Source organism: Podarcis tiliguerta, assembly GCF_965153285.1.
Source record: "Podarcis tiliguerta genome assembly, chromosome: 4".
NCBI lineage: Eukaryota > Metazoa > Chordata > Lepidosauria > Squamata > Lacertidae > Podarcis > Podarcis tiliguerta.
Genome location: NC_139537.1, coordinates 36,773,040 through 36,789,466, shown reverse-complemented (window position 1 = coordinate 36,789,466; position 16,427 = coordinate 36,773,040). Strand labels below are relative to the sequence as shown.

The following is a 16,427-nucleotide window of genomic DNA, read 5'->3' as shown; positions in this document are numbered from 1 at the left end:
TGATCTACAACCATGGGAGGGCAGTTCTTCAACAGAAAATGTTTTTTGAAAAATTGGCTCCCAGCACAGTTTACAAACTATCGGTGTGCCGGAGGATGGGGGGGGGGGGGAAGAAAAATTCCAAAGGAATGGTAAAAATCATTTAAGAGCATGAATCTCTGGCAGAGGGAGGCTGTCTTTATTCCAGTGCATTTCAGTGAGTTACTATACTGCAATTAAAGGTAAAGGGACCCCTGACCATTAGGTCCAGTCGTGCCCAACTCTGGGGTTGCAGCGCTCATCTCGCTTTACTGGCCGAGGGAGCCGGCGTACAGCTTCCGGATCATGTGGCCAGCATGACTAAGCCGCTTCTGGCGAACCAGAGCAGCACACGGAAACACCGTTTACCTTTCCGCTGGAGCGGTACCTATTTATCTACTTGCACTTTGACGTGCTTTCGAACTGCTAAGTTCGCAGGAGCAGGGACCAAGCAACGGGAGCTCACCCCGTCGCGGGGATTCTGATCGTTTAACCCACAGCGCCACCCGAGTCCCTATACTGCAATTAGATGCAGGTTTTTGTTGGTCCTAAGCAACACCCTCCCTGCACATTTCACTTTTTTTGGTTAATATCAAAATAGGTTACTGACAATTTGATAATTTAGGGACACATTCATCAGCTAGGGTTTTGTTAAGGTCATCAGAGTAGCTGCAATTCTCTGTTAAAAGTATAAATAAGTCCAGGATTTCATTAGCAGCAGCAGTAGCAAAAGCAGCAGAAGGGTTTTAGGCAGAAGCAAGCTGCAGGAGGATATACTGGAAGAGAGTGTGCTTTCTAAAAATCCTAACTGAATTTAGTCCCTGGAAAGTACTCTTGCAAGAACACTGCCAGAATTGTTCATATAGTCTAGAAATGAATGCTTGATTTGGGGCGAAATACTCTGGAACAGATGGAAATATCTGGACATTTTAACTCTGGTTTTGAGGAACTATATTTTGGAAGGTATTAGAATGGCTTCAGAAAAACACTTATTATATCTGTAGGACTTAGTTTTCATTATTTTAATTTTGTATGAAGGGTGAGACCACTATGTTTGCATGTGGACACTGGAAGGAGTCATTTTGGTAATTATCTTCAACACAGGAATACCACGTCACCATAAAGTAGACACAAGGACATGTGCTTGTATGGAAGCTGGGAAAAGCACAATAGATGTGTATTTACAGACATACACACAAAAAACCCCCCAAACCCGACAAAAAGGGATACAATTATGTCAAATTTTATATAAATCCTGCATGGCTAAGCTATCTTTAAAAACATCTATGCAGACCATTTACACACAAAGGAGACTGGACCACATGTCATTTCACACTGAATATTATAAAATGTGCAGCTCTAAATCACCATCTAATACAGAGAACAGTAACTGCTTTCTCTCTCCTTCTCCCAAGTTTCACATTTTTACCTCTTTTAGACTGCTGGGACTTAGGGGGAAGCCTTTTCCTCCCGATAGTGAAGAGTATTTCTTTTCTAGATTACAAAGGTTTTCCTTCTCCTGTTAGCAGACATAAGTTATATTTTAGATACAAATGTTGACAGTCACTTCTATGACAGAACACACATAGGATCACAAACAATCTCAGGCTTGCTTTGTATTCTTCAGAAATAACAAAACTAGACTAAAAAAATAATGAAGTGATGAATAAATGTTTCTGGGTGATACTCAAGTAGGTCATGGAGAGACCCAGTGAAATTAATGGACCCAATTTTGTCATCTTCATTAATTTTAATAGGATTACTCAGAAAAGGATTAGCTTTGACTACAGCCCAATGTCTAAAATAACTGATGCCATTCATTTCAATGAGTCTACTCTTGAGTATACTCACATTGGATTTCAGCCTCTGTTTGGAATTATTCACAAGTAAATTGCATTGTATCTCTATTCATTCCTTTCAATCCCCCCATCATCAAATCATATCCCAGTATACAGTTATCTCTCCATGTATTTAGGGTAGCATCTTGGTTTTGGGCATGTGTTGACCAGTATTTCCTATGGCAAGCACATAAAATATGGATGGATAACATGCACACGTGGGTTGTGTTTATGCACCTGGAATCCTGAGTGGGCCATGTCCAAGGGCTTGTGAAATCACCTGTACAAACAGGGATGACACCCACAACAGAATGGCATCAATTCCGTTTAGTAAACATTCTGCAAAATGACAGCACAGTTTAGAGCAATTGTCAAGAAAATCTTCCGATAATTGCAGCTGTACAATGATGTTGCTAGATTCAGGTAGGTAGCCGTGTTGGTCTGACACAGTCGAAATAAAAAATTTAAAAAATAGTCCAGTAGCACCTTAGAGACAAACTAAGTTAGTTCTGAGTATAAGCTTTTGTGTGCATGCACACTTCTTCAAGATACACTGAAATAGAAGTCACCAGTCCCTTATATATAGTGGGAAGGTGGGGTGGGGCTTTTCTCAGAAGGATAGTTGGAGATGGGTGATTGACTCAATGGGTATGGTAAACCTGTTGATGACTATTAACGACTGCAATTAGTCCTACAGGATAAAGCAAGGGATAGTATGCAGATGACCAAAAATAGCTTTAGCATGTGTAATGAGACAAGAATCCAATATTTCTATTCAGACCAGCTCTCTCCATAGTTTTCAGTTTAGTAATAAGTTGTAATTCAGCAACTTCTCTTTCAATAATGTTGTTGTCTTTGAATCAAGGAAAAGTGCTTACCCTCTGCAACATCATTAGAAGGTTATTCTTCTCTTTCACAAAATGATCTTGTTCTCTTTGCGCCTGCTGGACAATATGATTGGCTTGTTTTTTGAGGGCAGAAATTTTTTCCTATGACAAAGATAGCACCAAAAGATAGTCAATATGAGCTTGGGAGTATAATGTACGTATGCACTATTGATCCTGTTGATCAGGAAGATACTCCCAGGAAGGAAACTAAAGACACTTCTGCACCAATAACTCTTGGCTGTAGTTCTTGTTGTTGCGTATATTTCATACAACGGCCATTTTCACAAGCAATATATAGAAATGTTAACTTGCAGTGTAGATTACAACATTAGCTGGTGCAGATGTACTCGATCAAGAAACACAAATGAAAGCACTTGAGGATGGATGCCAGCTTTAATTGCAGAATCTAAATTAATCTGAGCTGAAAACTAGTGGAAACCTTTACTTTTTCCTGAACTGGAACAACCCAAAGCAAATCACATCACCTTGTGGTAGGGTTGCCATATTTCAAAAAGTAAAGACTGCATGAATTTCCCAGTATTCAGGCCTTGAAGGAAGCAGTTCCACAAGAATGTAAGCCTCCGTAAATGTGTTTAGGATTGCTCTGTAAACAGATGAACTTGTTCAACCACATTTTGTGAATCTTCACTGTCCTATGAATAATATTTACATTTTTCAACATGAATTGGCACATTAATCCATTGCTGAATTATTGAATTGGCTAGTAATTGGCCAGAACAACATCTCACGAAATGGAACCAAACCACAAAAAAGCAATGAAATTACCTACTTTATTTTTAAAGCAATTTTACCTTTCTACTGACAATGTTGCGTTGATATTCAGCTACCTCACGCAGGAGCTGCTGTGTTAAGTTCTCCTTCTCCTCATCTAACCTGCTCTCGTTTTCAAGCTGCTGAAACTCCAGATCTTCAAAGTGTTTGCTTTCTACCTCCAGCAGGTCAGCATCCTTTAACAACAAAAGTCGGTGTATATATATATATATTTTTAAAGATGTATATCATTAGCAAAAGTAGGCATGCGGCACCATCCCAAACAAAAATAAGGCTCAGGAAGTTCAAGTCAGTGTGCATAAGATCACACTCTAAGATATTTTTTAAAAAGAAGAAAAACAGCTATTTATGACCTTTACATTGTTTTTTGAACTGTTGACTGGATGTTAAAAAGGATCATGTATACCCTCAAATCAAATCATGATATTGAATAGCAGATCAATCTGAGTGTAATGATCTTTTGGTCACAGTTCAGCACAACCAAGAGATGACCTAGAACTATGCAGATGTAAGGATAAAAAGAGTTAAGAAGCAAGGAAAGGAACATCCAGCAGGCTTGACCTCACTTCCCTCTTACCTCATTCTCCAGAGATGCTAGTTTGGGCCTCTTGATGACCAAGTTTAAGATGGATGAAAAGCAGATGAATGGAAAGATAGTATACAGCTCTCCCCCACATACCCTTCCACCACTGTAACCTCCTAAAGCTACATTAGCATTAAAAAGTGAAGTGAAATTTATACAGAATTCGTAATGTGGAATTCGTGTCTTAAGTATGAACTGGGAAATTCAGGAGATGCTGTTTAAAACTTTGGTCTCCCTTAGTTCAAGAAAGCAGGTTCCATAATAAAAAGGGTAACAGAATCTAAATGGAAGATTGGGAAAGAAATCTTGTTTTGGTGTATGAATGGTCATCACCCAAGTGTCTCATAACAGTGAGCCAAATCCTGGATGAGTGTTTTTTTACAACAATATGGCAAGTGAAGCTGTTGGAGGACAGAATTCTCAGTCTATAGCATTGGGAGGGATGGGGAAGCTGTAGTGCGACCACAATTCACATCTTCTGTGAGTATTGGTCATGCTGAGTGGGGGTAGATGTTGGAGTCCAACAACATGTCTTCACCTCTATTCTATGGTTTGAGCAGAACTCCATAAAGAAACACTTAATATGCCAAGCAGCATGCCTTGAATATGTAGCTAATTTCCATTTAGAATTGTTTTATTCAACCTGGGGGTGAAAGTGTAATGTTTTACACTAAGAATGCGTCTGAACTGGGATTTCTTCTGGCAATGTATTCTAGCTTATTCCTTCTTACTGTCCCAAGAACGCTTCCATGTCTCAATATTGTGGGGGGTTAATTTCCCCAAAACAAAACAAAAGAAAGCCCACTGAATGTAGGTGGGTGAACCTGCACCTACGGCAACGTTGATTTTTTCCCATTTTTTTTATTGAAATTTAATAAAGAATTAAAAAAAAAAAACAGATTTCGTTCAACGGGTAAGAAACAACTTTGAAGGAGGAAACAATTTCATAGTGGTGGCAAAGGGAAACTTAAAAGCAACTGCAAACGTAATGAGGGCTAAAATTGGATAGCTAAGTGCAGTTATTAGACTCAAGAATTTATCCAACACGCTTACAGCAAATTACCCTAAAGCTCAACTAAACATCACAAGTACACAAACACAGGCACACACAACTCTGATTTGCCAGCAGCCAAGGGGTGCTAAACATTAACTGGTTGGCAACTTCTAAAGTATGTATCACAAACCAATTTTTAATCCAGCCCTTTGCATTCTGTTTATTCATCGCCATGCAACAATCCTGTTAGCAGTGCAGAAAACCAGTAAACCCTTGAGAAGAGAGGCAGTCAGCAAGTCGTCTTTCAACACTTGTGCTTCCACAAAAAAATAGAGGAATCCATGCTACTGACCCTGTTTAGTTGCTGTTGCAATTGTTCCCGCATGGACTCAGGGCAATTATCAAGCTGTGTCTTCTGCTCGGTATAAAGCTCCTGAAGCTTTTCTAGTTTTTCCCTCTGAGCATCAAGCTTTATTTTTTCCTGGAGTTTGAACCAGAAAAATAAAGAACAGAATTACCTTCAAACCCAAAGCAGTTGTTAGTGATTCTGATGGCACATGGAGCAGGGTTGAGTGGCGGGGATAGGATCGGTCCTAAAGGTTGCAGCAGGGATGCTTAAACATGCTGGAAGGCTGTGGCTAATTTTCATGTGCCACAGCATAATCTAGGTATCATATTAATAAACCTGGCAGATGCTAAAGAATGGTTAGTCGACATACGTTAACATTTATTGATTACGTCTCAGGTGCACAAAGGCGGGTTTTCCATTGTGAAACGGAGACTCTGAAGATGGATTCAGAAGACTGGATAAGAGTCACTTCAAAGCTTCCTTAAAAGTGCAGAGGGATGCAGAGGGATGGTTGAAGGATACAGATGCCACATGGCAAACTGTTAAGCAACGACCACTTCGCTTGTGGCAATTTACATCCACCCTCAAACCTTGGAAACTGAAATAAAATATAAAGGTTTGCTTGGTCCGAATTATTTCATACTTCTCTCTACCATCCATAAAGTTCAGCTCCATTAAGGCTGGAATTTTGCCTCCATTAAATTTGGAACTTGGAAAGATCAGGTGCTACACATATATAATTTGTGGGTATACTCAACCCCACTGCACAGTAAATTCCATTAATTAAATTTAGATTTTTCAGAACATGTTACTGGATCTAGGACATTGATTAGTAGAAACTAATCAACTTAAGAGGTGTGTTTGTAATTTGACTGCAATAGTCAGTGTCGCAATGCTTTTTTATATATATACAAGAAATGGCATCCTTTAGTACTTTCAATATCAATGGGACACTAGCTATTTAGAAATGGAATCAGTAGTATGTTAGTCTCCAGATGAGAGAAGGACAGAAAAGGGTGAGATTTTACAAAGTGAACTAAATAGAATACTATCCAGAATGACACAGAAGTAACAGGCAGAGGGGACAAGAATGATGGTTTTTAATAGTTTATAAGCAGTGAAAGGATGAACTGAGGCACAGCGTATCGGTTTGGAACAGGAAATTCTGTTTCAGAAATCAAACATGCTGAATGACATGACTGGTTCAATTCACTCTAAAGGGAATGCTATAATGACCCCAATATAAATTTGGGTCTCAAGACATCCAGTCCCTATTTTGAAGATGAAAGGAATTCCATAGTATGCACTTTTCTTTTAATGCAGATTAAAATATGTTAAATTTGTGTCTTTCTGTGTTTCTGATAAGCATGTCATAAGACTTTTGGACTTATTCAGAACAAAACCTTTTAGACACACAGATCTAGAAAAACATCAATCATTCCATCTAGTTATAGGACTAGATCCTGTCCTATATCGGAAACCATATTTTCAGTAAACAACTCATGTAAGTGTTACAGTTTCACTTTTTAAAACAGAACTTTTACTGCAGAAGAACAACATATTTCAGACCACAGCATTTTGTTGGAAAAATAGTACAGTCACCAAAGTTCTGCAATTTTTCAAGGCTTTTAAACACACGAATGAAAGAATTGCAGATATGACTCAAGTTGCCAATAAGCAAGCTGTATCTGCTTACATGTGCTCTGCCGGCTGTTTAATTCCTATACTTATGGTTCATGGAATCATAGAATTGCAGAGACGGAAAGGGACTATGAGGATCCTCTTGTCCAACCCCTTGTAAATATGCTAGCGGTTTTATTGCTGCACCACTAGCCCAGATTGCCTCATGCAGTGCCTAAACGATGACTGGTTCAAAATTGATATACACATATATAGAAGGACATGTTCTTATCCTGAGCACCTCCTCTGAAACAACAAAAGGCACACTGTTCCACTTGTGGTGGACAATACAATGTGCACAGTAATCTTTCACATTAGTTCAAAATTAACCTAATTGTTCATTGTTTTGCTGCAACAACTGCTGGGCTTCATACAGCTGCAACATCAATCTTCGTAGCACATCCAGCTGGATTCCACTCTTTTCATTCACTTACTGTGTTTGTATATTAAGGGGTATATCCATCCTGTTAAACTACAGATGTCCTGGAAACTTTATAGGAGTTGGAAGCAGGGACAAACAATAGGATACTTTGTCACACGTACTTTCTGCTGCAAACAACTGCAGTTTCATGCGGGGAAAGTATTTCTTGGACTAGTAAGAACAGTTAAGATTTTCCAGTGCACATAACATTGTTTTGGGTTTAGGTCCCATCTCTTCCCAACAGACCATTCTAGGTTATTCAGCCCCAGCTCCCACTAGCATACGGGTGCATGTAAAAATTCATAACGAGATGAAGGAAAGTCACACACTTCAGTAGTTCTGTATGATCATGCAGGAATTACTCTCCACTAGACATCTCTTTTTTTTTTTTTTTTGCACCAAGATTTCTATAATTTAAAGAATTCTAGGTATTACCTATCTGTATTTACTCCTTTATTTTTCAGATTAGTAGTCTAGCTTTCTGCCATAACAAGCACAGAAGGCACTTCACAATTAAAAGCTGTCATCTTAATTATCCTAACACTGGGCTGCTTTAACCTTGATGCCCTTTTTTCTTTACTTGTTAGACCCAACATTGACAAAGATGCTCTGTGCATTCCTCCTACATTTGCCTCACTCTGACTAAATCCCACCTGGGTGCTTGCAGGCATTATATAGGAACCTCTATGTTTGTCTTATAGGGCAAACAACAGCTTCAGAAAAGGAAAAAAATAGAAAGTAAATAAAATAGAAAAAAATAAAAAGTAGCGTATGACCAAAAAAGAAAGAAGGTAAATACCAATAGCTCAATGCCTCTTCACATTCTGCTTCTTCCCATGAATGTGCTATTCCTGGCACTGAAGCCAGCCCTATACAGGGTCAGGGCATTGGGGGTGTGTGTTGGGTGGGATCATGCCAGTTCCAGCCCCCCTCACAACCACCAAAGTCTAGGCATTCCACACAGGGACTTCCACACATAGATGTGAACCATGTGAACCATGTATTTGGTATGCTACATTTTTACACGATGTTCCAATTACACAATTTTCACATGGATGTGTAGGGCCCCCCGGGTTGCTGTTCTTCCCCATGCACCAAGGGAGACACAAGCACCATTCTCCCTACGCTCATGCTGAAATTCCGCATCAGATTTTAATGTCCAGGCTGTCAGTGAAGAGGCTAGCAATGGTACCAGCCACAACAACTATGTTACATCTCCACAGCCAGAAGCCACTTGCTGGGAATCACATATGGGAAAAGGGCTGTTGTGTGCTGAAGTCCCGCTGCCGGGCTTCTCATAGGCATCTGGCTGGCAGCCACAGTGAGTACAGGCTCTTATGTTCTGAAAGTTTCACAAGTCCACATCTATACTGTTTTTGTAAGCCAACTGGAGAACTTTCCTTACTGAATGGCATTTGAACATGGTTAATAAATAAGCATACACTGTTCCCCATACTGATTTATATCAGATGTCCTGAGCATTATAATTCCTGGCTGAGATGAAAAATCCAAAGCAAGGAAGAACTATTTCAGACTTTTACTGCAGCATCCTTACTGAGGTTGCCAATGGGTTTCTAGGGATATTTTCTGCCTAGCAAATAGCTTAGCATATTTGATAATTAAAAAAAGGAGCCAGTGAAAGTGTGAGGATACTCCTTAAGCAATTGCAGTGCAAAACTGCCCCACTGAAAATGACAACAGAGAAAATATGGCTTATTTCAAGAAAGAAGCAAACTATTTATTTATCTGTGAGAAGATGTCCACAGTTTGCTATTCACTGCATGGGAACTGAGGCTATCTAAGACAACCAGTACTCTTTTAACCACAGCAGGAATTGATATATTAAGCATTTATCGCTGACAAGCGTTCTGCAAACAGTCAAGTGACCTTGACCAGTGCTATTTGCTACATGTTGGTTTGGTGCCTAGGACAACAATTACGCAAGATAGATGCATTATTTTTGATCTCCAGTAAGCTTGTATCTGAGATCATAAAGGTCTGGGGAAGCATGGCTTATATTTACAAGACCAATAACCTTATAAACTGGATTACTGCAATCCCACAGATGACTGAAGCACAAAAACTAAACTGCTGAGCAGCTGAATTGTCTAAACTGTCAGTGGGGACTCCTAGGTCCTATCCTTAAATTGCAACAGCATACTTACCCACAAGGAAAAAGCAATTCTGGAGCACGTTTTCAAAGGTAGCCAGACAAATATACATTACAAACGCAAATCTGATTTAGCAATCAATGAAATCCATCTATTTTTATGTAATGTATAGCCACTTTTGTCAACAAACTTTTTAGTGCAAAATGGGTTCTCCAATTTATTTAACTATATACTGCTTAAATAAATAAAAAACTCTAAGCAGTTTATATAACATATTCATAAGAAAATCACAATAAAGTCAACATATAGACATAAACAAATTATCGAATTGTAGCTAAAGTTATCAGTTTTAAAAACATACATACATAAATTACATGTCTGACTAGGCTTGTCTGAACAAAAATGTTTTTAGCGGGCATCAAAAACAGTACAGTGAAGGCGCCTGTATTTACTAGGTTGGTGCAACAAGTCTTGCAAGTCAACAGCTTCTCAAACCTAAGCTTTGCTATTCCATTAAAAGGACTGAGCACGACTCATGATAAAAACACTTCTACCTAGCATTCCTCTAATGCCAGCTGATGTTAAATATTAGCAGTAGTTTATAGCAGCAATAGGAGTGACTTTCCAGCTCTGGTCTATCAGTAGCAGGTTGACAGCTGTGCATCTACAGTAAGGGAAAGCCAAGTGTAGGCAAACTTTTCTGTTTACTACATGCAGCTATTTCCACTACATTATGCAGATCAGTGGAATGATAAAATTGATTGGAATGTATTTCCTGCAGTTCCTGATCTAGACAGTTGTACTCCCAAAGTAAACCAGAAAATTTAATAAAGATTCTTGAATATGCTGGGAAAGAAAATACAAGATTTTATGCCTTTGCAATGAAATCTGGGATAAGGGTTATGTCACCAGAGATGTCACAGTAGGCACTGTGCCCGTATATATTAGAGGGCTCTGCCAGTTCTGAAGCTAGAAGGTAGTTCTTTTTGCATTATGGCTTAAAATACCTGGAAAATGGTTTGAACAAAGACTGCGATGGGGCAGGAAAGATGAACACATATACCATAGGCAATGGCAGAGCTCTTCGAACTCTCCGAACAGCTACTGTCTATTCTGTCTTATGTATAGCCTTAAACACTTTTTCTGCATTTCCAGAGCTTCTATTTCAAACACTCTTCTTTGCTAGGGTAACAGGGAAGCTACAGAGAAAAGCTAGCATAGTTTATTGCACAGTGGTGCTAAATACAAGGCTGTTATTGAGCTCATCTTACAAGGGAAGCAGTTAATTTGGGAGGCTAACAGCTGCATGCTACGGATGGAGAAGGAAACCTGAGACCAAGTGGAAGAGCCATTTCCTTTTTCTTTTTAGGATGTGGTGTCTCAATAAAGAGAGGAATGCTTTTTCTTAAAGCCAAAGCAGCATCTCCTATGGACTCTTAAAAAAAACAACACCAAGCACAAAATAATTTGAATCCTCTCTTTTAAAATAAATATTCACTAGTGCAAACATTTCTCTTGAATGTGTTTTGTGCTATTCAGCTATGAACAAAAAAGTACAAGTGGAAGACATATGAATAATCAGCAGCTGGCTCTATCCTTTACCTCCAAAACCTTTCACAATTTCCAGACAGAGAAATATATAATGTTCCAATTTTGCACACCACAGTAAACTGTGGTTTGTGGCTTGAGCAAGTAGTATGCTAGTGCACACTATCCAAATTGCTGCCACTTTGCTCCTCTTCTGAGATGAAGAGCAAGCCACGAAGCTTGGCTTATCATTATGCACAAACTCAGAATTAGGCTTTACTTTTTCCTATAAAACCATGATCACGAAGCCAAGGTTTGTTCTTGGCTTCTTGAGTGTCCGTCGTCTTGGCTTGTTGCTCCTGATCATGCAAGCTAAGGTGCAAAACTGATGCAATGAGGCAGACTAGAATACTGCTTCTGCATGGTAAGCTATGATCTGGGCTGACGTCCAGTTTCATGATTATCACATGGAAGAAGCAACAAAATGATTCATATCCCCCAACCTGTCAAATTAGATCTCGACAGGATGCTAGGACTTTTGCAGTATTTTTGTTTAAAGCAGGGGTGAATCTTCACACCCCTTTAATACATTTGTCCAGCGTTCAACCAGAGAACAATAGTTTCCTTTATCTTCTCTTTATGTTATGCAGGGTTTTGTTTTGTTTTTTTACTGAAAACTATATCTGCAGTCTTTTGCACAACTTAGGCATTTTGTTACTGGCGGGAAAAGACTCAGATTTAATGGGACACACCAGGCAGCTATAAACAAGTAACACGGGAAGTTGTAAATGAGACAGTTACAAAACACTGAACAGCAGTTTGTGATGCTAGTAAAGAATCAGAATTTTTCTCTGGCACTTAGGAAGTCCTAGAATGCATGCACATGCGCAGTTTAGAGGATCTCGTGGAGCAGCCAATCCCATACTGACTACATACCCTTTGATGCCGGAAAGGAACCCACAAGCTTAGCCAAGAATCCAGCTGGGAATTGGCCCAGATCAAACTCCTGTTTCTTAGCGCTGCCGCCACCAACCTCCATTTCCTTCCCCTAGTCACGAGAGGTCTTTTTCCACCCAGGTGAACATGCATGATAGAGATTGCAGCTCACTGTTTTCCTTTCCACTAGATCTTTGCTATTAGGAAGAGCTGGGAGATCCTGACCAGGAGATAAGCAGCAACAGAGAAATGGAAGCGGCAGAGGTCCAGCGGCAGGGGGAAGTTAAGAGCCACAGCCCATCCTGGATACCCTTCCCTTCCTCTCTGGCAGCTGTGACCGTGTCAAATATCACCGTCAAGAGTCGCTGCTTGGATTCCCAGCTGTAGCTGGAAGCTGTGAATCCTATCTGCACAAACAAGGCAAGGAACTTCTTTCCTACAGGGGAAATTCCACTGAGTACACCTGTTTTCACCAGTCTCATCTTATATCAAAGCCATTTTCCATTGGGAAGATAATTCAATATAAGCTACACTATGGGAAAAGGGCATTTTATACATGTCTAAGAAATACAACCTGTATAACTGCATAGAGCCTAAATATAATTTGAAGAAAGTTCTGGAAATATGAAAGCCGGTTCTGAACTGCAAAAAAAATATGTTAACCCAAATAAGCTATAACTGAGATGGCTGAGCTAAATAATGCATTCTGTCTCCTGCCTTAGGGCTGGATCACGTGAAGTTCAGGTCTAATGTTTTACATTCCAATTAGCAATATGATTCTATAAACTGGTATTAAATTTATAACAGAAGCACTCAATAAGCGTACTACGCATTGGCATTGTCAGATGGTTGGCCAAGACTTTATAAACCATGGCTTATAAACTGGTTTATAAACCATGGTTTATAAAGCCAGGATGAGCACCAGAGACATATGCTCCTCCCTCACCCCTCCTTTCAGCATCAAGATACAGTGGTACCTTGAGTTACTTACCTCAGGTTACAAACGCTTCAGGTTACAAACTCCGCTAATCTGGAAGAGTTACCTCGAGTTGAGAACTTTGCCCCAGGTTGAGAATGTGTGCCGATGGTGCAGCGGCAGCAAGAGGCCCCATTAGCGAAAGCACACCTCTAGTTAAGAACAGTTTCAGGTTAAGAACAGACCTCCGGAACGAATTAAGTTCGTAACTAGAGGTACCACTGTACTGTACTACAGAGTTCCCTGTGCATTTGAAATGGGAAACTGTAGATTAATTAAGGATAACAAACCAGGAGAATAAGCTTAACATAGGCCTCCAAGATCCTCCATCTGGCCTTCAAGATTCCTCCCAGGCCACACCTTTCACAAACACTTTCACAAACGCTCGGTACCTGTCCTAGGGTGCTTCGGCCTAGCTAAAATGTGTTCTTGATCTGAGATTACTGCATCTTGTTTGTCAGGATGAAGAGACACATCTCTCTGTGTAGAAACTTCCAACTTTTGCATGGCTAGAATGTGCAAAAGTAAGATTCACATCTATTGCTCTGGCCCCTTCCCATGACTGCCCCATGAAGGAATACAGTCCACAACCTGCAAAAGGTTCCCCACTCCTAGGATAAAATATTAAAAAATTATCCATAATGTGAAGATTTAAACACTCAGGGTCATCCAAAGAAAGAGATTAACGACAGATTCTAGGCAGAAAGAGCAAAGTGCATATAGCACCACCACCCAACATAACTTATGGAACTCATTGCCACAGGATGTGATGATGGCTACTAGTTTAGAGAAAATCATGGAAGAGGATATGCCTGTCTATATGGCTGTGAGGCACCTCCATGTTCAGGGAATGTATGTTGCTTCCATGCCTTGGATGTGGACTTGCCAGAAGCATCCTAGAGGCATTGTGTTGGCTCTATGGACCTTTGGCTTAATGCAGCGAAGCTCTTCTTTTGTACTAATTGTCTGTCCTATGAACATTTATCCAAGCTCCACTGAGCCTTCATCTTTTATTCCACATTAGCAAATAGTACACAGCCTAAATTCAGCGGTAGTCTCATAATGCTGGCATTTTTTTGCTGATGTTGAATTTAGTCTTCCTGCAAATTAAGAAATCAAGTAAACTGGGTTCGATTTTATTCAAAACATTTTAACTTAATATAACCTACTCAGGTGGTTGTGAATGTGCAGTTTCCTTTTCAATTGCTGCAGAACAATGGGATTTGCTTTGCAGTAAATTACTGTGAAAGCATAAGTGGTTCAATATTCTGCAGCGTGTTGTATGGTGCCTATGGTCTTTGAAGTAGATGAATAAGGTTACAAGTAATATGAAAATTCTCCCTTTAGTCTATTTTAAGCACGCAGATGGAAAGCTGATTATGTTTTCATTCATGATATCTCTTAAGAATTTCACAAGCTTCTGAAGCAGGTGCCCTTAAACTTTGCATAAGACTTCCTGTCAAACAGGTGCCTAGATCAGCAATTAATTCCAGTCTTAACTCTTTCCATAAACATCAAGCTATCACCACTGCAAAACAGACCTGCCATCATTTGTGCGATATATTTTTATGAATGAAGTGGTTTTGTTTTTCATAAGTTGTACACAGATATCATTTCACTATTCACAAATCTCCATTCACTGGTAGAAGAGATCAGAACAGCTGTTCAGAAGGGAACAGCAATACCAGAAAACGGAATACGAGTGGGGAAATGATACCACATGGGCTTTAAGGCTGAAGGAAGATACCGAAGGAGTCAAAATGATACATGGGAAGGATGCAGGTGCGAACTACAGCTGCTCCTTACAACTACCGTATTTACTCGAGTGTAAGGCGCAACTTTTTTGGCCAAATTATGTCACAAAAATTAGGGTGTGCATTAGGTTTGATAGCACATTAGATTCAATCGCAAGCTGATGCAGCAAATACTTTTGGGGTTCAGAGGTTTTGAAAACTTAGGTGCACATTAGATTCAATGGCGCATGAGATTCACGTCAATACGCTCTCATCAAACCATCTGTAAACCACTAGAAACTAGAAGCTACAAAACCATTTATTCCAATGGTTCTTTCAGGAACAGCGTGTTAAAAAACAGAACTCACAGAGCAATCCTAACTAGTGCATCTCCTACGTACATTAAGCTGCAATCTAAATATGTTGTTGTTGTTGTTGTTTAGTTGTTTAGTCGTGTCTGACTCTTTGTGACCCCATGGACCAGAGCACGCCAGGCACTCCTGTCTTCCACTGCCTCCCGCAGTTTGGTCAGACTCTAAATATACACTATAATATAATACAATAATATATATAATAATGTATAAATAATGTATATATAATAAAATTATATTATTATTTTTACAACTGCTAACGGTTGTGAAGGCAGTGTAAATCTTCTCTCCCTTGGGTGAATTTTAGTTACAGGTATCCTAATTTGGCCCATGAAACTGTCTTTCCACAGCCATACACACTGAACCTCATAGAACATCAGGACAGATGTGGGACGGCTAAGGCTACAGCTGCAAATGAACAAGCAGAAGCCTCACAATGTGCTCCAGATTGTTTCTCTGCAAGGAGAGCTTGCATTCAACAGCTTTTAAATTTGATGCCAAATGCCTGCTCCATTGAGGCAAGTTCCATACAAGAGTTCCCAATGGGAGGACCGATGTAGGAGGACTGCTGAAAGGGTAAAGCATTTATATACACATATGCACATCACTTCTCGCATTCCTAAAAGCTATGGCCTTGGGGTATTTTTTTTACTGGCACACAACTTTGGACCTAACTTAGTGATTACGTGGATTCTCATTTTTACACAATCTTGAATTTCTGGAATGTGACAACATTTCATAAAAATGTTACAGTATTTGCACGTTGGCCTCCACGTTACACAAAAAAATGATTTAAGGTAATTCCATGTTCAATGCTCTTTTGCAATTTAGATTTTTGTTTCCTTTTGTCCCCTCAGTATTCTCTAGCAGGTTATCAAAACATTATGTTTAGGAGAGCAAATTACAGGCGTGCAAAATTTAATGTACTTAAGCTAAAAATATGTAGCCATGAGAGGTAAATAAAATTCTCAAGATTTTCACTACTATGAAGGAAACCCATTGCAGAGGACATTATTAAAATTGCTGAACCTGCACAATAAGAAAAAGACTGTAGGCACCACATTAATATGCCCCCCTGTTAAGCCTTATTCGTGTCTACTCAGAAGAAAATCTCACTGAATTTAATTTGACCTACTCCCAGGAAACTGCAAATGATTGCAGCCTTAGTTCTCATTCTTCATAATTCAAAACATTGTGTGTTTTCTTAATAA

The 16,427-nt window shown here is 39.5% G+C and overlaps 1 protein-coding gene and 1 long non-coding RNA gene across 22 annotated transcripts in view; one reads left to right on the top strand and one right to left on the bottom strand.

The window, feature by feature from the left end:
- LOC310676528 overlaps positions 1 to 16,427 on the top strand; it is a 719,806-nt gene that overhangs the window by 13,750 nt on the left and 689,629 nt on the right. The window lies entirely within an intron of this gene.
- The window catches only part of PHLDB2 (pleckstrin homology like domain family B member 2), a 74,697-nt gene that overhangs the window by 20,321 nt on the left and 37,949 nt on the right, over positions 1 to 16,427 (bottom strand). For 12 of the 21 annotated variants that reach the window (XM_083438271.1, XM_083438272.1, XM_083438275.1 and 9 more), the window contains 4 exons: positions 5,465 to 5,593; positions 3,556 to 3,711; positions 2,735 to 2,845; positions 1,448 to 1,537 (listed from right to left, as the gene is read on the bottom strand). In XM_083438271.1, coding sequence (XP_083294397.1) covers positions 1,448 to 1,537; positions 2,735 to 2,845; positions 3,556 to 3,711; positions 5,465 to 5,593 — 486 coding nt within the window. The remainder of the gene's footprint in view (positions 1 to 1,447; positions 1,538 to 2,734; positions 2,846 to 3,555; positions 3,712 to 5,464; positions 5,594 to 16,427) is intronic. The other 9 variants (XM_083438267.1, XM_083438260.1, XM_083438273.1 and 6 more) reach the window with 3 other exon arrangements.